Here is a 21569-nt window from a genome sequence, read left to right on the forward strand (position 1 = left end):
TTTCCAATGTTAACCAGCCTAATCTGCATCCCTCTGTCAGACATACCCTAATAGAAGAAAAAATAGGTAGCATGTGAATCAAATTCATAGATGATACTAAATTGGGAGAAGTAGTGGCCACCACTGAATTTGGCAAAGTTATGCAAAGGGAAAGATTGGAAATATAGGCAGAAACATGAGAGCCCTTCTAGAAAAATTCAGGGAAATAGAAGTGGGGACAGAATCAGAAACAGTCAATGGGAGGGTAAAACCTGGCTAGTAGTGATGTGGCAATGTCCAGCTCCTCAAAAATACGTAGGCATCTAATCCTCATTGATTTCAAGTCTAGCTTTGTGCCTACTGAAGGATAAACTTAACTTTTGTTAATATGACCCCTGCTGTTAAAGTCTGGTCTTTGTAAAGAGGTACGTGCTTGGGCACAGGTATACAAAAGGAGGGGACAGGTGAAACTGGTTTGAACCTGTCGTAAGGCCTGCAAAATGACAGTGAGGGGACAAATGATGATTGGAGGGAATTTGGTGCAAAGGGGCATGATCTGTATATGCATGCAATTGTAAGTGGTCAGCAAAAGGGGGGTAATTACCATGTAAGAAAGTACAAAAGACCTTGCCTTTTGTTTGGGCTTTGCAGAAACTTTGCAGAAACTTTTTTTTCTCCTGAGTATCCTGGAGGTTTTTGCCCTGGAATGCATTCCTGAATAAAGCTGGTTGCTTAAGAAGGGTGTCTGGAATTGATTTGGTAGGGGTTTTGGGCCCCCATCCGAACCCTCGGATTAAATTCTCCGTCACTACATACAGTAATTAGCTGTGAATTTGTAATGAGAAATGGTAGCACAGGCCACAACAACAACAACTTCAGTAAAGCCAAAATCACCCAGGCCCAATACCCACAAAGAAGCCAAGGGATTTTTGGCCCTCATCTGCATTATACCATATGCCTCTCCATGGTTCTGATTGCTATTTCTGCTTAAGGTATGCCCAGCTAGGGGACCAAAGAGTGGAATGTGAGGAGAGGACAAATAACCTGTTAATTCACTTTTGTGTGACTTGGCATAAATCAGAGCACACTTTGCAGCCTCAAGAATGTGCTAATTTACACTAGTCTACAATATCCCCTAAGGGACTGGTTCAGCAGCCAAGAATAAACTAAACCCAGATGTCGTATTCCCCATTGCCTGGATTAGTTGGCTTTTATGACCTCCCTCTCCCCTCCCAATGGCTGATGGAGCAGCAGCCACAAAATAACTAAGCTTCAGGTTCTCTGTGGTTTTGTGTGATGCTGTGCAACTGGCTGCCACTGTAGGCAGTTGGCCTTCCAGCAGACAGACTATAGGCAGCAGTGGGAGGTGACATAGAACCGGGAAAATGGGCTATTATGGGATTATTTCACAGTAACCTCACAGCGGCAAAATATAGATCTTTGCAGTTTTCCCCTGTAGCCTCTATTAACACTGCTCCAGAGTCCAGAAATAAGTAGGCTGAATGTAGGGTTAATCTGTACTAATGTTATGACTATGTGACCTAACTATTAAGAAAGGCAATGCATAGTGTCATATGGGGATGCATGAGTGGACTGATTCAGTTTTATACAGGGCTGCTGGGTAACAAGTAGGAACTGAACCAATAAGCTAGCTTAGTAGGAAACACTTCAAAAGTCCTTAAAATATCAGTGGGTACTACTAATCAGGACATACTTCGCTGTCTGTTGCCAACCAGATAAACAGGCATATTTTCCCAAGGCTGGGAGCACTGAGCGCAAAGGACATTGAACCATTAAACCCTACTATATAGAAAGGATATGTTGGTGAGCTGGGGGAAGGAGAGTAAGGTGAGCATCAAGTGGGGAAAACATGGCAGGTGAGACACAAAGAGAGAAATTGCAGTAGGGCAGCCTACTCCTGCCAGTCCAGGAGCATGCCCAGTGTGTGTGCTCTGACTGAATGGCATATACCAAAATTTGCAAGGAAAAGGGAAGGTGAAAGTCCCTGGTGGATAGTCATTTATTGTTTTTACCTTATTTGCTGATTTTATGTGCTGTTGAGTGAATAAGAGATTTGTTTTCTTTTGAAGAAGCGGTGTTACATTACTTTAATGAGCTACTGGGGCCAAGCACCCAGAGAGAAGTGCCATGCAGATGTCAAATGTGATAAGTTAACATGGCAGAGGTGTCATTTCAGAAACATTTAGGGGGGTAGGAGACAAAGTTGTGTCAGCATCTAGGATTATAGTAGCTCTATTATAGGCAGGAAAGATAAGTGATGGAAGATCAAAAAGAAGTGAAAGCCATCATGGAATACAGTGATGTATAAAATGGCTGAAGGGAAATTGCTACTTCCTCCCCATAGCAATCAACACTCCTGAACACGTGCTCTGACCCAGAAAGCCAGGCTAAGAGGAGGTGATCTATAGAGTTCCATTTCTGCCTGAAGGAAGTGAAACCAGCCATATGAAGGATTCTCTTCAGAGGGACTGTGAAGGGGCTCGGAATCACAACTTGCCTTTGCCTGGGAGTTTCTAAGCCAAGTTGAACCTGGGCATAGGGTTCTAAACCTGCATGGCTTTAGTGGGGGATGTTATGGTATCCTCTCACATTGAGGTTACATCTTCGGGGGAGGGAACTCCAGTTGTTAGGAAAAGGCAGATGTTAGTAATGGGGGATTTGATCATTAAAAACATAGCTAGCTGGAGTTGTGATGACCGGGAGATCTGAATAGTGGCTTGCCTATCGGGTGTGAAGGTTGCAGATCTCTCGAGACATCTAGATAGTCTTATGTGTAGTGCTGCGGATGAGCCAGTGGTCATGGTACATGTAGATACCAATGACATAGGGAAGGGTAGGAGAGAGGTTCTGGAGGCCAAATTTAGGCTACTAGGAAAGATTGAAATCCAGGACCTCTATGTTAGTGTTCTCTGAAATGCTTCTAGTTCCATGTGCAGGACCAGGCAAAGCTTCAGAGTCCCGATGCATGGATGAGACAATGGTATAGAGAGGAGGGGGTTTAGATTTATTAGGAACTGGCAAAACTTTTGGGACCCTTTCTATACAGGAAGGATGGGCTCCACCTAAACCAAAATGGAACCAGACTGCTGGCACTTAACATTAAAGGTTGCAGAGCAGGACTGGGAGAAAGCCAACAGGTGTAAACATCCAGGAAGGAGAAAAAATGATTGATCGCAATAAAAGGATTTTCCTGGTGAAACTATATTTTCTAATTTCATCACATCACTCACAATTTTAACTCTGTTCCATGCAGGAATCCCTCTCCTTCCTGGGAGTGTACTACGTCCAAGGATTTTTCAAATGTTACCCGGCTATATCTCATCTTAGGGATGTTTAAAATGAATGTAACTGAGTCAAAGTAATCTGGTAGCCTTTATATTTTTATGTATTGCTTGCTACACTTCTAATTTTAACAGAAATCCTGAATTAATCCATGTCCATGTCCCATTTGGTTTTCAAAAATAACATATTTTTAGTGAAAGCGTTCCAGATGTGATGAATGAGTTAAAAAATAGCTATTTTTTTATTAAGTCCATGAGAAATACAGATGTCTAACTTCTGGACAAAAGCATTCAAGTTAATTCAAATCTATTTTCAAACAGAACTTTGCGGGAAAAAAGCACATTAAATTTGCAGTTTCCATTTTTTTTTAAAGTAGCACCTCAACTCAATTTCCAGTAAGTTGAGAAAAACAATGACAATGGAAATGGCCTAAAATAAAGCAAAATTACTCTATGAAGTTTTTTGAAGAGACAATTTTTGTCCGTCCCTTTTTGATTCTCAGGACTCTTCCTCATGGCTGCTAATGAACATTTCTATTGCCAGGCAATATAGAAATTGGAGACATGCACAAGAGAGTTATTTTGGACTGATTCTTAATTTTCTGTTCAGCTCTTTATATAGTTTAATAAATACATTAGAATAATCCATGCTTTTAAAAAAAACCTCTTCTTCCTGACCAGTATTTACAACTGTCTGAGTTGTATTTAAGGATCTTTGGGATCCTTAAATATTTGCAACCTGGGTCCTGCATTCCTTAAATATATCAGAGCCCCACTGAAGTTAATGATGATTTGTGGGTGTGAAATGTTTATTCATTGGAATGGGCTTTGGAGCAGGAGCTTAATGAACATTTAATAAATATTCTATTGCACACTGTCATTAGTATTTCTTTATGTATCATTGAGGTAGCTGCCCAAACAGTATCTGAAGAACATGTACAGATTTTTTTTTATTTCAACAATCTTTTCCTTATTATTTATTCCTCACAAATGTCAGGGAAAACTGGTTTATACAGGGGATATTTGTACCAGTGTAATCCCAGTGTACATGGGCGGCATTGATGTAAAACAATATTCACTCCGAGTAAGCCATGCAATTGAAAGCCTTGTTTTACATAATACCATATGTCCACACTGGGGAGTGTAGCACCAACATGGTTAAATTGGTGAATATCTGTACAACTATTCTCACTCTTCATGAGACCTTATATGCAAGTCACCCATGGTAGGTAATATTTACTACTAGCCTAAGCAGGTACAGCAGAATTGATTTCAATGATGCCATGCAGCTGATGTGGATGATCAATTTGTCCTAGAGTTCCTAAGAAAGTTAGCAGCTTTGTTCAGCAGTACTTGGTACCTGAAAGTAGACAGTGAACATTATAGCTCAGTAAATGTTATAATTCCCTATTTCTTCCCAGTTTATAGATTTATAGATTCCAACGCTAGAAGGGATCATTGTGATAATCTAATCTGACCTCTTGTGTAACCCAGGACATAGAACTTCCCCAAAATAATTCCTAGATCATATATTTTAGAAAAAATATATAATCATGATTGAAAATTTACCAGAGATACATAGTCCTTGGTAAATTGTTCCAATGACTGATTATCCTCATGGCTAAAAATTTCCATCTTATTTCCAGGTTGAATTTGTCTAGCTTCAAATTTGTCCAGCCACTGGATAGTTTTATTTATGGTGTTTTAGGTTATTTAAGTTTATTGACTCTTCTCACATATTGACTCCTTACTCATTATTTTAACATAAATTTGAAATGTGAATACGTTTTATTTTCTTCCCCAGTAAATATACAATACACACTTAGACAGTACTATCAACCAACTTCTATGCCAATTAAACTTTGCTGCACTAACAATACCAATGAAACACATTAAGAGGTCATACTTTTTCCATGAACAATCTGTAGCCAAAAAAAAAAAAAATAGAAAACAATTTGGAAGACTAAGTGCCACTTCAACATCCCCTTTCTAAAAACACATATTCACAATAAATGTTTTCAGTTTTTTTTAAAAATGAAATACTACTTTTTTAAAAAATAGTAAATTAAACTGCATTTTAAAAATATGTATTGTTGTTTGCTGGAAATACACTGTATAGAAAAGAGAGAAAAAAACCTCATCCCCTGTAAGATCATGGAGACATTTTGCGATGCACAACAACTTCTTGTTGTGTAATATTGTAAGCAAATTATTAATGAACAAAAACATACAGAAGCAGATGCACAAGTTAGTGAATATCATGGTACTGCACAGCTTTAATACTGACACACATTTACTTTCCAGTGGAATAGATAAAACATATCTGAAAGTAATTGGGATGGATTTTGTCAATTTCTAATTATTCCAGTTTTAAAATAGAACATAGTAAAAAAGGTGTTCCACCAAAGCTCAGCACAAGTGTTAATGTCAAAATCCTCTGTAGACGTACTGAAATGTTTCCAGAGCAGCAAAATTTGAGAAGCATGCTGAAGAATCTGTATCTTCATATATCAGAGTCAGCAAAAATCTGAAGCCCTTTTTATCTTTGTTTCAATACATTTTTAAACGTCTTTAACTATATCAATTTAATCAGCAGGAAATTTACATATATTCATTGGTTACATATATAAATAAATTCATACACTTTGTTTATTTTTTGTCTTGTAATCTGTAAAGATGTGACTTTAAGTAAAGTTAAATAACAGTTTTCAGTGCTGAATACAATTGAAAACTGTAGTATTTTACTGTATCATGGAATCACTAAATAAAATGAAACACGTATTTAGCAGTGTAATTTACTTGTCCTAGAACTTTGCCATTACTAAAAGTGTACTTTGCTTAATACTGGTGAACTCGACAGTGATATACAAACCAGCATAGAAAGGATAAACTTAATGAGTGTTTAAATGCAATCTTCAATTATTGATTAGGTGATTACAGAAAAAAGCTGTAGGATGTAAAATTCAAATTAAGTATTGAATGAATGTGGTATTTAACACATGTAGATTAGTCTAACAAATGTTTAAAAAAATTACTCATTGGGATTTTCAAGAAAATCTCGAGAAAGTCATGAAAACTAATGATGAGACAGGATTCTGTAATTAATGTCCACTTACAGAGTTTGGTTTATTCAAAAAGTGTATAAACATGCGTTACTTTGTGATTATAGTAGGATTTAAATTCACGCGTTAAAAGTAGGTCAAAGGTTTTTGTTTGTATCCAATTTCTGAAAACATATTGCATTAAAAGAAAACTGCAAACTGAACATAATTTTACCATTGCTTTCTTTTTCAAACACTAAGAATTTTACTACAAATTCTGTGGATTTGACTTCAGTTACTGAGGACTTCAGTTAATAAAACACAAAAATTTCTAGAACTGCATAAAAATAACGATGTAATGAATTTCAGTGGTGCAGCGCTATCCTCTGTTGTACTGTACATGTATTGGAAAGATGAACTAAGATATTCCAAAGTATTTCATTTTTCAGAAACATCTTGAATATGTCTCAATAATAAATTGCATCCTTAACTACTTGCTAGGTAATCCCAGAGATTACATTGTCTGTTTTTCCTGGGGGAATTTTTGCATTACATGCTGGCTTTGAGAGATTAATTATGGTAATTCTTTAAAAAATGTAACATAAAAACAGCTTTAGTGAAACACCTTCATTTCTTTTGTTTGTAGCAAGTCCCCTCCCCCATTATTAAATTATATTGGGCAGGTAAAAACTGATCCTAAGAGTTGAAAAGATTAGCATTCTATTCAGAGGTCATAGTTCAACTCTATAGACTCTTTTTTGATATTCACTCTTGAAACTCACATTTTCATTTTTTGATACCCCCCTCTTTAATAGTAAAAGCAACCATGTTGCTTATTATTAAAAGATTTATTGTCCCTGACATCTTTGCTAACTTAAGTTTTTCCTGTCATCTTCCTATTTCTACATCCCAATGGAAAACCATTTACCATACTCCATTACATCCAGCATTATCCAACACAGCTTACAGCACATAAACACTCTTCACACATTCAGTCTTCTTCTTCATGTCACGAGGAGTAGAGTTTTGTGCTTATCACCAAATAAAATTGCAGTGCAAACTTTAAACATAAAAGTTACACAATTAAAAGTTAATATATGGCACCACAGCCTATTAATTCACATATAGTACAACAGACCAATAAGAACAGACAATAAAATGAACATAGCTAAAAAGAAGGTGAGCTTGCATAGCAATGCAACAAAAGAAATTATATACAGAGGGCAATCTTTTTCATCCTGGAGGGTGAATTTTTTCTTTCTTTTTTATATACGCCTGACAAGAAATAGTTTAAGGTGGATGGTGTATTAAAGAGACAAACACAAGTATCTGTGGGATATGTGTGGCTGTGTGTCTTTACATTGCATTTACAGTTCTTTTAATAGTACATAAATAAAGAAAATGTTCATTGCACTGTTTCGTGTCATCACTTCCATGAGTTCAGACCTGATGGTCCTTCAGAGCAGCTTGGGATGTCTCTTCTCAACTACTCTATAGAAAGAAAAAGAGAAAAAATGCTCTAAATAAAACAAATCCTGTGGCCACATTACTGCAATCACATTACATAGATTTATTTATTTTTTTTTAAATGGCTTTTCAAATTGGAAGTGGTTCACTTTAAAAACTCCACACTTACCACCAGTTGTAGAAAAGATATTAAATGTCTCTTCCTGTGTGCATGTAGGTGTGTCTCAGCTGCAGTCTCTCTTTTACCTCTGCAGATAAAAACCGAGGCTCTGTTTCTTTGCTATGCCTCATAGGGTACATCTAGACTGCAGGCTTATTTTGGAAAAAGCTTTTCCAGAAGAGATCTTCAGAAAAAACTTCTTCCAAAAGAGATCATCCATACTGCAAAAGCACATCAAAAAAGCGATCTGCTTTTTTAAAAGATAGCGTCCACACTGAATGGATGCTATCTCACATTTAAACTGTGATTATTATGGACAGAGTGGCCACTAGGGCACCAGTGCCTTTTCCTCTTTCCTCTTCTTTTGAAAAAACTCCCTCTTCCAAGTCCACACACACCTTTTTCCATAAGAGCTCTTTCGGAAAAGGCATTCTTCCTCATAGAATGAGGTTTACCAATGTCGGAAACCCCCCTGCGTTCTTTCGATTTTCTTTCAAAAGAACGCAGTAGCAGTGTGGACATAAGTCTAGATGCACCCATAGAGTGAAGTGCCTGTACTGAGTCCCCACTGGGGTGTGTATGAGGGAGGAATCTATCCTGAACTGATTAATGGGACTAGTATAAATGTTAACCCAGGGCATGAGCCAGACCTAATTGAAGTCAGTGGGAGTTTATCCATTGACATAACAGGCTTTGGACCACATACTAAGGCCTTACTTCTTCAAGCTGATCCACAGAGATAGACAGCCACAGATCTCCACTGACAGGGAAACAATGTACCTACTTAGAGAAATAGGTACAGTTAAGAAGGGTTAGGTACAGTTACAGGGTTGATTGTACCTAAGAAACCTTTGTTTGACGAGGCCTGTAAGAATATTCACGTTAGTTGCTGTCCAGGTAATCTCTGTTTATTGTTTTTACCAAAGAAAGAAAGAAAGAAAGTCACCAGAAATAAAAGAAATACATAAGAGGGAAAGAGTGGCATACTTAATTATTTTAAATGACCTCTATATCTTTTTCAAATGGAATATTTTTGTGAAAGTCAGACCTAGGGCTCAAACTGGATATCAGGTAACACCTGTCAAGTATCAGAGGGGTAGCTGTGTCTGAATCTGCAAAAGCGACTAGGAGTCCTGTGGCACCTTATAGACTAACAGATTTATTGGAGCATAAGCTTTCATGGGCAAAGACCAACTTCGTCAGATGCATGGGACCAGGTAACACCTGGTTATTTGGTTATATTCTTCAAATGTTCTCCAGTTGTGTCACTTTTAAACTGTACTGCATGTGCAAATGATTAAAATATTCTATAGTACAGTGAGATTCCAATGTTATAGGTCAGATTCACAATGGAGGAGGGCTTGGCAGAGATCAGAGAGATGAAAAAAATGTTTGAAATGTACTTTTGTACTTCTCTGAACCTGGAGTCGCTCTGCGATGGGTTGGGCTCCTAGCTGCCCATGGCACTATGGCATTGCCATGGAAACAGGCCTATCGAACAGCAGCAAAGTCCAAACCACATCCCCTTTCCTTTGGTCACATTCCTTGCCTTGCTTGCATGGTGGTTCAGAGTAAGTCCTCGCCTAAAGATGAAACTACAGGCTGCTGTGAAAACCAAGTACATTCATACGACAGTGCATAGACAGTCTTGCCAATGGATGGAGTGAAGGAGACAGTTGTCCTGGGGCCCAGCAATTCAAAAGGGCCAGGGGCTCCTGACTGTTAGGATCAGCAAGGGCAGTGGTTGGAGCCCTGAGACCTTTAAAATGCTTCTAGAGTGCCACGTGACATGTCTGGGTGGATGTGAGGGCTGGCTGGTCAGGGCCCGTGGCACACTCCGGGCAGTACTCAAGGCTGGCTGGAAGAGGACAGCCCAAAGCACTATGGACGGTGCTGAGGATGGGCTGCTTCCAGTCCCGCCCCTTCCATCCAAGGCCCTGCCCCTTCTCAGAGTGTAGAGCCGAGCTACCCCTCCCACAAACTTGCACCGGGGCCCAGCAAGTCTGTCCATCCCCTGTGTGTAGCTACATGCATTAGTGAAAGATGCTGGCATGGGAGAAAGACTCCAGCAGCAGAGACCTTGTAGAGCCTTTCCTAGGGGTAGGGAAAAGATCCAGCACTGTGGAGGCAAAGGGATACTAGATACAGCTAAAAAACAGGAGTGTAGCATGGAAGAGACACTACTTGGACATGAATAAAGCCATACAGGATACATACTCCAGGGCTATGTCTACACTGGCGGGTTCTTGCACAAGAATGGCCGTTCTTGTGCAAGAACCTGCAGAACATCCACACTGCCCGCCTGCTCTTGCACAAGAAGATTTACAGTATGGCGTGGTAAGAGAGGGTTTCTTGCACAAGAGCTACACTCTTTTTTACAAGTGTAAGCCTTCTTGCACAACAGCTCTTGCACAAGAGGGCAGTGGATGGAGTGAAGGAGGCAGTTGTCCTGGACGCGCGGCAGAGGTTTCTTGCACAAGAAAGCCCTATGGCTAAATTGGCCATCAGAGTTTTCTTGCGCAAGAGAGCATTCACACTGCCATGAATGCTCTTGCACAAAAGCACATCTTGCAAATGGCAGTGTGGATGTGATCTTGTGCAAGACTTCTTTCACAAGAAACCTTGCGCAAGATGTTCTTGCACAAGAACCCGCCAGTGTAGACATGGCCTAAAGTTTTGAATTATCTTTATTCTACTTGCCTAAGTAGTACCTTACCGTCTACACTGTTAATTTTTACCTGTGCTGGCAGGTTCTATACATGACACTATATGTGGCGGGTTAGCCTGAGGTACCCTATATCTTGAAGAGCCTTGTGTAACTAAATAATCCAAAACTGATGTAGCTTTGCATTGACAAACATGAGTGTAGGTCAGGTATCCACCTGCTCTAAATGAGCTGCTGATATGCTGAGAAAGTACCAGAACTTCCCTCAAGACTTCTAGCCTCAAGGGTGTTCTCACTGTGTTTCCCAGGCAGCTAGAACACCAGAGTATTTGCTGTTCTTGATACTAAAAGGTCAGTTGCTATAACCTAACAAGCCTTTGATGTTTCATGTGAGTGTCATCAAACTGCTGTATACACAGCATGGTACCAGATATGACACATACCTAGTGGTAATACATTTGGGAAGGAGTTCTGCTAGACTGGGGAACTTGAGAAAGAGGGAGGCACACTTTCTCTGTGATGAGCAAAAGGGAGACTGAATTGGGGAATGGGGCACTGAGGAGAGAGAAAGGTGAATGAGAAAGAGAGTGGGTAAAGAAAAGGAGGGATAAGCTCCAGGTAAGCATTTTAATGCACTCTTGTAACACCATCACCAGTGCCACTTTCGGGCCAAGCAACATGAGCATGCCCCTTCTTCCCATCTAAAGCATAATGAGTAATTCTAACCCGCTGACCTCATGTGTTTCCCTTTACACTAGCATCACAGGTTTAAGCATGGCTTAAATAAATTACCCTGGCATGAGTCACAGTACTAACATGGATTAACAATCATCTTGCAAGGTGTAGTCTAAACTACATCTAAAGGAACAGAAAGATAAATTTCAATCATTCATCTTTGTCACAGGGAAGTGATCTTCAGAGATGACTGAGATGTGGATCAGAATTACTTCTGACTGTCAAACTGCACTGCCCTCGCTCTGGAGTGCAATCTGGCATCAGTGAAAATTTTAATATACATTTGTCTTTTTTTTTAAACATTTGAATTATAGCAGAAAGGCACTCACATAATTCACCAGTAAACTGTCCTGGATTATTTGATCCCATATATCCTACATCAAGAAGGTCACTAGCATTGCGTTGGTGACCTCCTCGCAAGACTTCGCCTTTTCTAGGTCCAGTCGATCCTTTAGAAGAAGCTGTTCCTGAAGAGCTGTGACCACCTGGGGATGGGAAGCTGGGCTTACTATATGGCACCAGTGACTCTTCTAGAAAAAACAAAATCAAATCATATATATATCTATATACACATATATAAACAGCGTTTGCCAGGTGTGGACATCAAACTCACTCAGTGTGTATTACATTTAGAAAGGTTTTATTTTAGCTTGCGGTATGGCAATAATGCCCAAAAGTCTCCATGTGAATCCCAAACTACTTCCACAGATACCAATGTACTTGCATATACACTTACAAATTAGTTTGCATTAATTATAAAATGATATTCATTGTGAACAAATAGATGATGAATCACAGATTTCTTAATAGAAATAGCTGCATATACAGTTTCCAGAACAATGCAGTGATTAGATTTTCCTTTAAGCTTCTAGGATGTGTTTTTTCCCCGTTAGTTTAACTTATGGTAACACCACTTCAATCAATTTAGATATAGAAGTGTGGTATCAGCTAATTTAATTAACTTCCTACAGATCAGTACTCTCCTAGGCTGTAAAGTACATTGGAAAAAATCTTAATTAACAAATCATCTTGTTACTTGAATATTTGTGTGTCGAATAAACCTTCTGTGACACTGTTTCAGAGGCACTACATGGCTGTCTTTGAACAAAGGATTATATCCCACTCAGTTTCCCTTTCCCCTTTCATAGATGATAGGCATTTTGGGAGACAGACTGTCTTTGGGGAGAGAGCGATTCAGTCCCAATGATCATAGGCTTTCTCGCACCTCAGTGTTTGTCCAGTACTTAGCAAAACAGGCCTCAGACATGATTGGGTCCTCTGGGAATTATGGTAATGATAGAAGCAGCAGCAAACAACAGAATGGTTTTTACTCCCACGCTGAGGCATTTAGCTGATTATTTTGTGGAAATATTTTGTTTTTATTTTTCTGTTGTACACACAGCAGTGTAGCTGATTGGACTATATCTTGAGGAACAGACCATGTAACTAGAACACCAATTCAGCAAGATATTTAAGCATATGCATAACTTTAAATGAATGTGTAGCCTCCCCCTCTAAAGTCAATGGGACAATTCAGGCCTCGTCTACCCTTGCTGAATTTTTTCACGGATAGTTTTGTTGGTCATAGAAAAGTGCTAAAAGAAACACACTGATCTGTGTTCACTTTATTACAGGTGTCAGAGCATGTTTACATGTGCAGCACTTGCATTGTCAATGAGAGGAGCACATTGTGGTAGCTATCTCACTATATATTGATATGGGACAGTAAGAAAATCATTATGGTAGCAGACAGTCACTGGCAGCAACCAGTCCTGAGGCAGGGCTAGGAGGACACCCCAACCTCAGCCTCTGCCTCCCTCCCTGACTCTGTACAGGACATTCAATCTGCCTGCCTTGTTTGCATTGTGGGGGCAGCAAGAGCATTCCACAATACAAGTAGGGATTTACTTGGGGCCCCAGAGCAGTGAGAGTGCCACTAAAAACAACCAAGAATCTTCACAGGCAGATCAGTGCAAAAGCAAAGAGAGACTCATTGAGAAGACTTTATTTTTGTGCTGAAATTCAGAAGATTTGGTGCTAAATGTGGATTTCCAGTGAAGTGGGTTTTTGCGCAAAAACCTGGCAAGTGTAGACAGCTTCACAAGCTTAAAGCATGAACTTGCTTAAGTACATGCCTGAATCGAGGTTAAGATTTCTTCCTCCACCACCTATTGCTATTTAATTGGGCAAGATCTAGCTCATATAATAGTGGGAAGAAATAGGGAGAGAGCAGTAGATAGGGACTAGTTGGAAAGGAACAGAGAGATGAGAGACTATATTTGACTCACTTCCATAATCTTAGGGCTGGCCAATAAGCCTTTAGAATACTAGCACTGCAGGATATCAGCTTCATATGCTATGACTGTGCTGTCCTTGTTGAAATGAAAGTGAACATTTAAAAGATATAGCAAGATGGCATTTAGCTGTCAAAGTCTTAAATATTATTAAAAGTTCTTTATGCAGCAAACCCTAACAATGGGGGAAACTTTCCAAAAGCTGGCTGAAATATAGAGCAACCTTCAAAGGCAGCAATAAACACAAGGTAGAAAAAAATCAGTTTAGCAGAAAGCTGGATACATTTATAGAGGATGGAACAAAAAGATGCTCATTTTGCAGAAGTTCAGGAGGATGAATAATACCATAAACCAGTTTGTTTTCTGAGTTTTGGGATGACGACCAAGATTTCAATGAATAGTCCATTCTTTTTTACTTTTAAGAGTGAAATTAAATACTTTGTTCCACCCCCCTCCAAACATACAACCCTCCAGAAGCTTATCTTATACTATTACAATAATTTAATAGACTATTTTCTGGTTTGATATCACTTGAGAAATGTGTAATTTATAAAGTAAACAATAAAAATATAAAATAACAGGTTTTCCAAACATTCTATAACTCGGAAGATATTTGTCTAAATCCCATAGACAGTTCTCTTTTCTCCTCCAAAAGAGCCTCGTATGCCTGGATCCTCCAAAAAGTTCAATGAGTATCGGCACATGTGGTTCTTTTTGCAGAACCAAGGCCTTAATGTACATGTATAAAAGTGGGGTTTGTTTGACGCACCTGCATTGAACAACCACAATGGTCTCCTTGTTTTCGAAACTAAACTACTTGTACTCTAACTTGGTTCATTCACTGTTTCCCTCAAAGGGTAGCTGAGCACATCATATTTAAATATATTGCCACTTTTGCTCCACTCAGTGATTCTGAACATACTCAGAAGTCATTTGTTAAAATATGGTTTCCAGTACTATACTACTCATACTCTTTTGTAAAATGCATAAAAACCTGCACAAATGAAGTCAGTGGGGGCTTATGCCTTTGATAGCAATGGCAATTGGACCAGGTCCTATGTGGGACCGTACAGTAGAAAGAATAATAATCTTTGTCTACCTAATATCCCGAATAACCAGGGCTCGACAAATAATACATTCTACTCACCACGGGCGAATAGTTTGTAACCCAGAAGAGCCGGGTTTGGGCGATCTGTGCATGCGCAGAATGATCTGCACATGCGCAGATCGCCGGACAGCACAGCTGGCAAGCAGGGCTCACCGTGGTTTGTCAACCATAGTTGCTGTTATTATTATAGCTTTACAAGTTATTTTATATTGATAAATGTTACTGTTATTAATTGAATAATTTCATGAATGCGGTAAAATTTCCATTGCATAAGCCAATCAAGGAAAAAGAGAACAATGTAGTCTTCAGATAGTGCTCAGGCAGCTCTATTTATCTTCAATACATTTTAGAAACATTGTCCGTTCGTGTCTTTTTGTCTGTGAGTCCATTTGTTCAATGGACTCCCTTTAAACAGTAAAAGCTATGGTCACCAAATGTGATATGCAGCTTCCTTTTATTATAACTTAAAGCAAGGTCAGGATTTGGTTATGTCAGGACAACAGGATGTGTCTGGAATGTGATTGTTTCTCATAAAATGGAAAGCAAGGGTTCTGGTAGGAGGGACAGTTATGCTGCAGAATGACCACAGGAGGGCAGCAAGGGGCCAGGCATGAGGACCAGGACAGCTATAACCCCACTGGGCCACAAAGTTAGAGATAGGAACTGCTATCTACAATATATTTCAGAGAGTTTGTCTGTCTGTGTCCCAGCCTGGGGACATGTATCCCTTCCCCCAGCTGTGCCAACTGCAGTTGAAGCAGCCATGGAGAGGCACTTCTCACCTGGCCTCAAGCTGCTGTGGTGAGAGACAGCTGTGATAGTCCTCTCTCCTCATGGCAGCGTGGATACTGAACTCCTCATCCTCAGCCCCATCCCAGAACAATGATTTAAATGGAGAAAAACAAAGCTTATTTGAATTAAGGACCTGAGCAACACCAGGTAAATCTAGTTGTTTCATACACAAAGCACAGAAAGTGGGCTTGGGGATTCACAAGTAATATACATATTATCTCTACCTTAAAGAGTTTACAATCATGAGCTCTGATCCTGCAAATACTTAGCAGCGTGCACAGGTTTACTCATATTAATAGTCCCACATACTTCATTTTTGAACCAAATCAATGGGACTACTCAGGAACATAGCTAGTCCAAGATGCAGGAGTTTGTAAGACCTAGATGCAAAGATGAACATGATGCAGTGAGTGAAAGCAATGAAACGGGGAATGGAGGGAAGAACGGAAGGGAAGATGAGTATGATAAAAAGTTCATACAATTACTGTAGTTGCTTATGCATGTTTCTTGATTCTTCTGATATGTATTTTTTGCTATATGCAAGTGTTTGCAAACAGGTTGAAAGTGCAGATTATGACTTTTGTCACATTCACACTAAACTCATGTTTTCAAAATGGTAAGGCTAACACTAGGTAACAGTAAAATGGTTTTGAGGGATATCAAAGAAAATGAACAGTTTTTCAGATATACGACAATTAAAAATGCCTTCTTTAGGAAATGTATGCTAAGTATCTAACCCTGTTATCTGGATTCCCAGTAAACTTCATTATTAACTGAGGAAATAGGTCAGCACAGATTTCAAGAAAAAATAGTTATTAACATTATAGAAAATTATGTATTAACACCTATTGTTAAACCAAATGGAGAAAAGAACATGGAGATATAGGATGCTTGCACAACCTCAGGAAAACACCTGGCATTCAACTACAGGCCATCACAGAGAGCATTTGAAAAGAGAAATCTGTATATCTCCCACTGAAGGAGAAAGCTGCAGCAGCTCCCATTACACTGCCTAAGTTGTGCATGAGGGAAAGCCAGTTACCTCGGAAAGAGTCACAGGACTGGAACTCTAACCTCTGAGGGGTCTGCTTCAACACTCCCTGGAGCCAGTGGGAATCAGTCCTTCGTACTCAATAGGTTTTGGTTTAGACGTGAGGTGTGAGGTATGAGAGCCCTACTACCGTAGGCTCCCTAAGTTACATAATTGTTCACTTCCTCATCTGCTCTTCCTGATCACTTATTAGAAATGGAGGTAGAAAGCCTTGGTGCAGTGTAATTTTGTGGGTGGTAGCAGATAATCTCTTCTGAATATAGCTTCACATAGCAGAGAGATGCATACAATATATTAATGGTGTATAGGCAGAAAAAAGTTTGTATATAAGTCTCATGATTAAGGTTGTTATTGGACTGTAATAGGTGAATTTTCATTATTAATATAGTATGTAAACAAACATCTGTACTGCAAAGGCAGTAGAACAAACATATAAATTGTCTTTCACTTGTTCATACTACTGAAGAATTGTTTTGGATTGTTTTTAATGGCAATGTTCCAGTTATCTGTTAAAATATGTATGAGGACATTATCAGATTTTTTTGCTTCTGTTTTTAACTGAACCAGTCATTTTTCCTCTGACCCTGTTCTGAAAAGCAGATAGGTACCACTGTTTTTAGAGATATGAGTAAGCATGTAGATTAGTTAGGAGAATCATTATTTAAATACTTATTGTCAGTGTCATAGTGTAAGTTTAATATATGCATGAAGACCCAGTCTAGCCCTAGAACAGTGATGGGCAACTTAGGCTAGTGAGTGAGACACATGAGTGGCTCTCTTTCATCTCAGTAGGCTGCAAGATTGTTGTAAACAATATAATCTCCCAGGATAGGGTAGTTTTGCTAACTGCGTTTGCATACCTAGAATTTGCAGCGTGTATTCATTGCATCCAATCAAAGCACTGCTACAATTCAGAGGGAGTGCACAGCTCTCACATTCAATGTTATATGCAATCAGCACACTCCTTACTTCACTCTGGTCTATACTAGAGCATTATTCTGAAATAATTTACCTTGTTTTGAAATAACAAGCAGAGTGTGCACACTAGCAAGCCCGTTATTTCAAAATAAGGGCTGGTTATTTTGAAATAATAACTCCTGCTTTCCATAAGGAATAATGCTTATTTCAAAATAGCTCTTTCAAAATAGAAGTACAGTAAACTTCCAATAATCTGGCACCTTTAGGACCTGGGGGGTGCCTGATTATCAGATATGCCAGACTATTGGAAGGGGGGGCTATGGGGGTCTGGAGTGGAGTGGGGGGATGTGCCCCTTGGCGCTGCGAGACCAACCCGGCAGCACCCCAGCTTCTCTGCCCCAGACTTTCCCACGTCAGCCACTGCTGAAACTGACCAGTGCCTGACTGTGGGAAGCCGGGGACAGAGCACCCAAGCTGCAGTAAAACTCCAGCTCCACTGCTGCTATTTGAAATAACTACTCCCCAGAGTCATGCGAAGTAATTACTCCCCAGTGCTTCCTGGGGCTCTAAGCTAAGATAGCATGTCCATATTAAGGAAGCCTGCCTTGGACCAATGTCCAGGCTTCCCTGTAGTGTGGACTCGCTATTTGAAAACAGTTATTTTGGAAGTTATTATTTCAAACTAAGTTATTTCTGAATAATGTCCTAGTGGAGCCATGTCCTTCTTGTGCCCTTGCTTTACATGCATGTCACCTTGTAATACCAATAGGAAAAAAAACTACACAGATGGAAACCAGTGGAATCTAGCAACCCTGCATGTGGGCAATAGTGAACAAAATGTCTCAAGGGCTGAACATCGCACCCCAATGAGCCAGATACAGACCATATGCCATAGGTTGCCCATCACTGTCCTAGAAAGAAAGAACCGTATTTGCCTTGTTTCTGTGCTGTATGTTCCTTCTGCAATTGTTCCCTTGTGTTATTCTATTTAACCATGAGTAGTGGATTAAGGACAATAGTTAGGAGACCAAAACCAGAAGCTGTTAGTGGCTGGGTCAGGCTGATAGAAGGACTCTGCAAATATTGTAAAACTAAATCTCCAGTCCAATCTCACCTTCTCCTCCTCCTATAACATGTTTTTACAGCCTGAGATCCATTAAAAATCAAGCTCACTCAGCAATGCCAAATTCCCGGTTAAAATCTACACTGTCATCAATCTAAGCCTTACAGAGGGAGGTTATTTTGTCATATACTTGAGTAGAGAGGAAAAGAAGCTATAAATATAGCTTGAAAAAGTGGCTTAGGCTAAGACGGGCCAGCCCTCTGTAGGCATGCAAAAATAGCTAGTGCCAATTTAGTTGCTGGTTGAAGATACTGGAATATATGGCCTTACATGTATGATTAAATGAAATTTATAAAGGGGAATAGTTAAAGCACTACTCCTCTTGCCTTGCCCACCAAGAACAGAGTTCGGATTTTTTCTGCTGCTGTGTTTGACATTATTATTAATTCCCTATATAGTGAAAGGAACCTGGAGGCTGAGAGGATGAATGTATTTATTCTTGTTATATAAGCTTTGGCAATGAGGGGGAGTACTGGTTTAAGGTGATCTTACATTCTATTGAGTTATAAACCTCTAGTGGAAATGTTTCAAGAAGCTGTCTACACTTCTTTGGTGCAGCACACACACCTGATTCAAATGCTTGTTTATGTTGGGCTTTCCTGAAATCTTCTTGACGTTCTGTGGAGCTTATCCAGTCCTGGGTTTGCCGCTGCCACTCTAATGATGTTCTAGCTTGACGATCCAATGAGCTCTTTGTTTCATCTATGTTGGATGTATGCTGCCTCTCAAGAGAGCTTCCTTTCCTCTCTGCCGAGCCTCCACGTTGGCCAGGGCCTATTTGCTGCCTTAAACCCTGACCAGGGGGCGGATCTGGTGGTGGAGGAAGATCTAAAAAATGTGAATAAGATTTAGAACAAGCTAATATTTAATTGACACACATGTTTTGTATGAAACTGCAGAGAAAAAAACCTCCCCTAATAAAAGGATTTGAGTCATTTATTATGACTTTTTAAAAAAAAGGAAATTCATGTCAGCCAGAAATGCAGTATCTTACCCGCACTACTAGCCTCTATCTTCAGCAATTGTGCTATTAACACTTTCTACCTACCAATGAAGTCAATATAATAAGAGCTATCATCAGTACATGATGTACTATACCTGGCTCATTCAACAACAGACAAGGAATTAAGTCAAACTGAGAAAAAAATAATCCATTTTAGATAACCAGGTTCCTTCCCCTCCCCCCCATCTGTTTGGGGCTTACCTCTCTGTCTCAATCCTTGAGTTTCACTTTCACTTTCAGTTTTTGAATGAACTCAAAATCTAAAAGTAAAACTCAATCAAATCCCACCAAATTTCACATAATTTCAGAAAACATCAAGTTATTTAAAAAATCAGTCATCACTGACAATATATTATTATAAATGTGCAAAATATATTTTAAACAGAGCCATTAAATAAGACAAATTTTTTTTTGCAAAAAACCTCACTTTTCAGAAAAAAAATCCTCTATAATAGTAAAACAAGAGTATATGGATTTTTATGCCCTCAATATCAGATTGTGATGAATTAAAAAATAAAATTGAAATGCTTCTGACATTCCTCTGAGAAGCATCCTTATTCTGCCTGTCTATAATATATTAGAACAGCCTGTAGTTCATCACAGTTGTGTACTACACTATGGTTCAACTAATTGTATTGGGGAAATTATAAAGATATGTTCTGAGAGATCTTCAGACTGCATAGCTCATTTGGAGCTACCTCCAGTGGAGGTATAAGAGTTTACACCAGCTGAGGCTCTGTCACTTTGTTTTTTACCCTTCAGAAATCACAGCATTTTAAAACAATTAATTGGAACTTGATTAGGAGTAGTAGATGTTATGAAGGAGTATTTCTCTGCTTTTAGAACCCGCAGAGGAGTCTCAGGGTTGAAGCTATGAAGGAATTTTTACATATTAATGAGGGGGCCTTGGTCAACAGATTTATTTTAAAGGACTGGCAGTGTCTCAGTTTATTTGTGTAAGTTTCCTCATTTTCATGTCCTTGTTGGTAGAGGTGCTACTTGCATTTTCTATGTGTGGGGCAGCAATGACTCCAAAGTTGACAAGCCATCTTCCCAGTCAGCACTTCTGTCTTGCATAGTTAAATGAGAAAATGCTGGTTATTTGGAACAACAGGTTAGCGTATGGTGAAGGAGATTTATGTCGGATAGCAACACTATACCTTTACTCCTGAATTAGGTGCCAACCCACAGACTGAGATCTCTCCCTTCTGGCCAGCACAGTATAATAATAATTTGTCAGTGGGCTTGGTGTATAATTTATGTTAAGTGTTAATTTATTTTACTATTTTTAGTTTTGAATAAATATGTGACCTTCCATGCCAACAACTGTGTTTGAGTTATTGTAGGTAGACAAGGGGAGGGGTATGAGAGCCTGCCAATGTTAAAAATGCTTTCTAGTCTTGGCGTCCAAAATGGCATTCCTTATAATAGATTTTACTGCAATCATAACCAGTTAGCCTACAGGACTATAACACTGGGATCTGCTCATGCAATTTGAAATTCATATTATTGAAGTTAAAGTTTACAACTTGTATTTCAACATCTATAGAATTCTATGGAAATCTATGGAAGTGTGTAATATGGAATCTGATAATACCATTCTCCAACACAGGACTATTACAATTTCACATGAGCAAAATAAAATAATAGGAAGCAACAAGTGTGTAAGTTTTAAATCTGCAACAGACATAGTACAGCAAACTAATTTTGTTAAATTCAAAAATTGTTTTGGTGTTAACACTTCACCATATACATCTGACTACCCCATGAACTTAGCAAACTTTCATTAATCAAACACTGGAGAGGAAGAAAGCCTTGTTGTTAAGGAACAAATTGGGAATACAGAGATCTGGACACAACTACTGGACCTGCAGTAGATTTCCTCTATGAACTTGGGCATTTGACCTTGCTTCTCCTGCTATTTAATTTCT

The 21569-nt window shown here is 39.1% G+C and overlaps 1 protein-coding gene across 21 annotated transcripts in view; it reads right to left on the reverse strand.

Moving 5' to 3' along the window:
- Positions 1 to 5046: 5046 nt before the first annotated feature.
- The window catches only part of ROBO2 (roundabout guidance receptor 2), a 621912-nt gene continuing 605389 nt past the window's right edge, over positions 5047 to 21569 (reverse strand). For 13 of the 21 annotated variants that reach the window (XM_089773465.1, XM_006136940.4, XM_089773463.1 and 10 more), the window contains 3 exons: positions 19203 to 19463; positions 11679 to 11879; positions 5047 to 7813 (listed from right to left, as the gene is read on the reverse strand). In XM_089773465.1, coding sequence (XP_089629591.1) covers positions 7812 to 7813; positions 11679 to 11879; positions 19203 to 19463 — 464 coding nt within the window. In that variant the 3' untranslated portion in view covers positions 5047 to 7811. The remainder of the gene's footprint in view (positions 7814 to 11678; positions 11880 to 19202; positions 19464 to 21569) is intronic. The other 8 variants (XM_089773474.1, XM_089773469.1, XM_075909831.2 and 5 more) reach the window with 1 other exon arrangement.

This window comes from Pelodiscus sinensis, chromosome 1 (assembly GCF_052426305.1).
Source record: "Pelodiscus sinensis isolate ZL-2025 chromosome 1, ASM5242630v1, whole genome shotgun sequence".
Classification (NCBI taxonomy): domain Eukaryota; kingdom Metazoa; phylum Chordata; order Testudines; family Trionychidae; genus Pelodiscus; species Pelodiscus sinensis.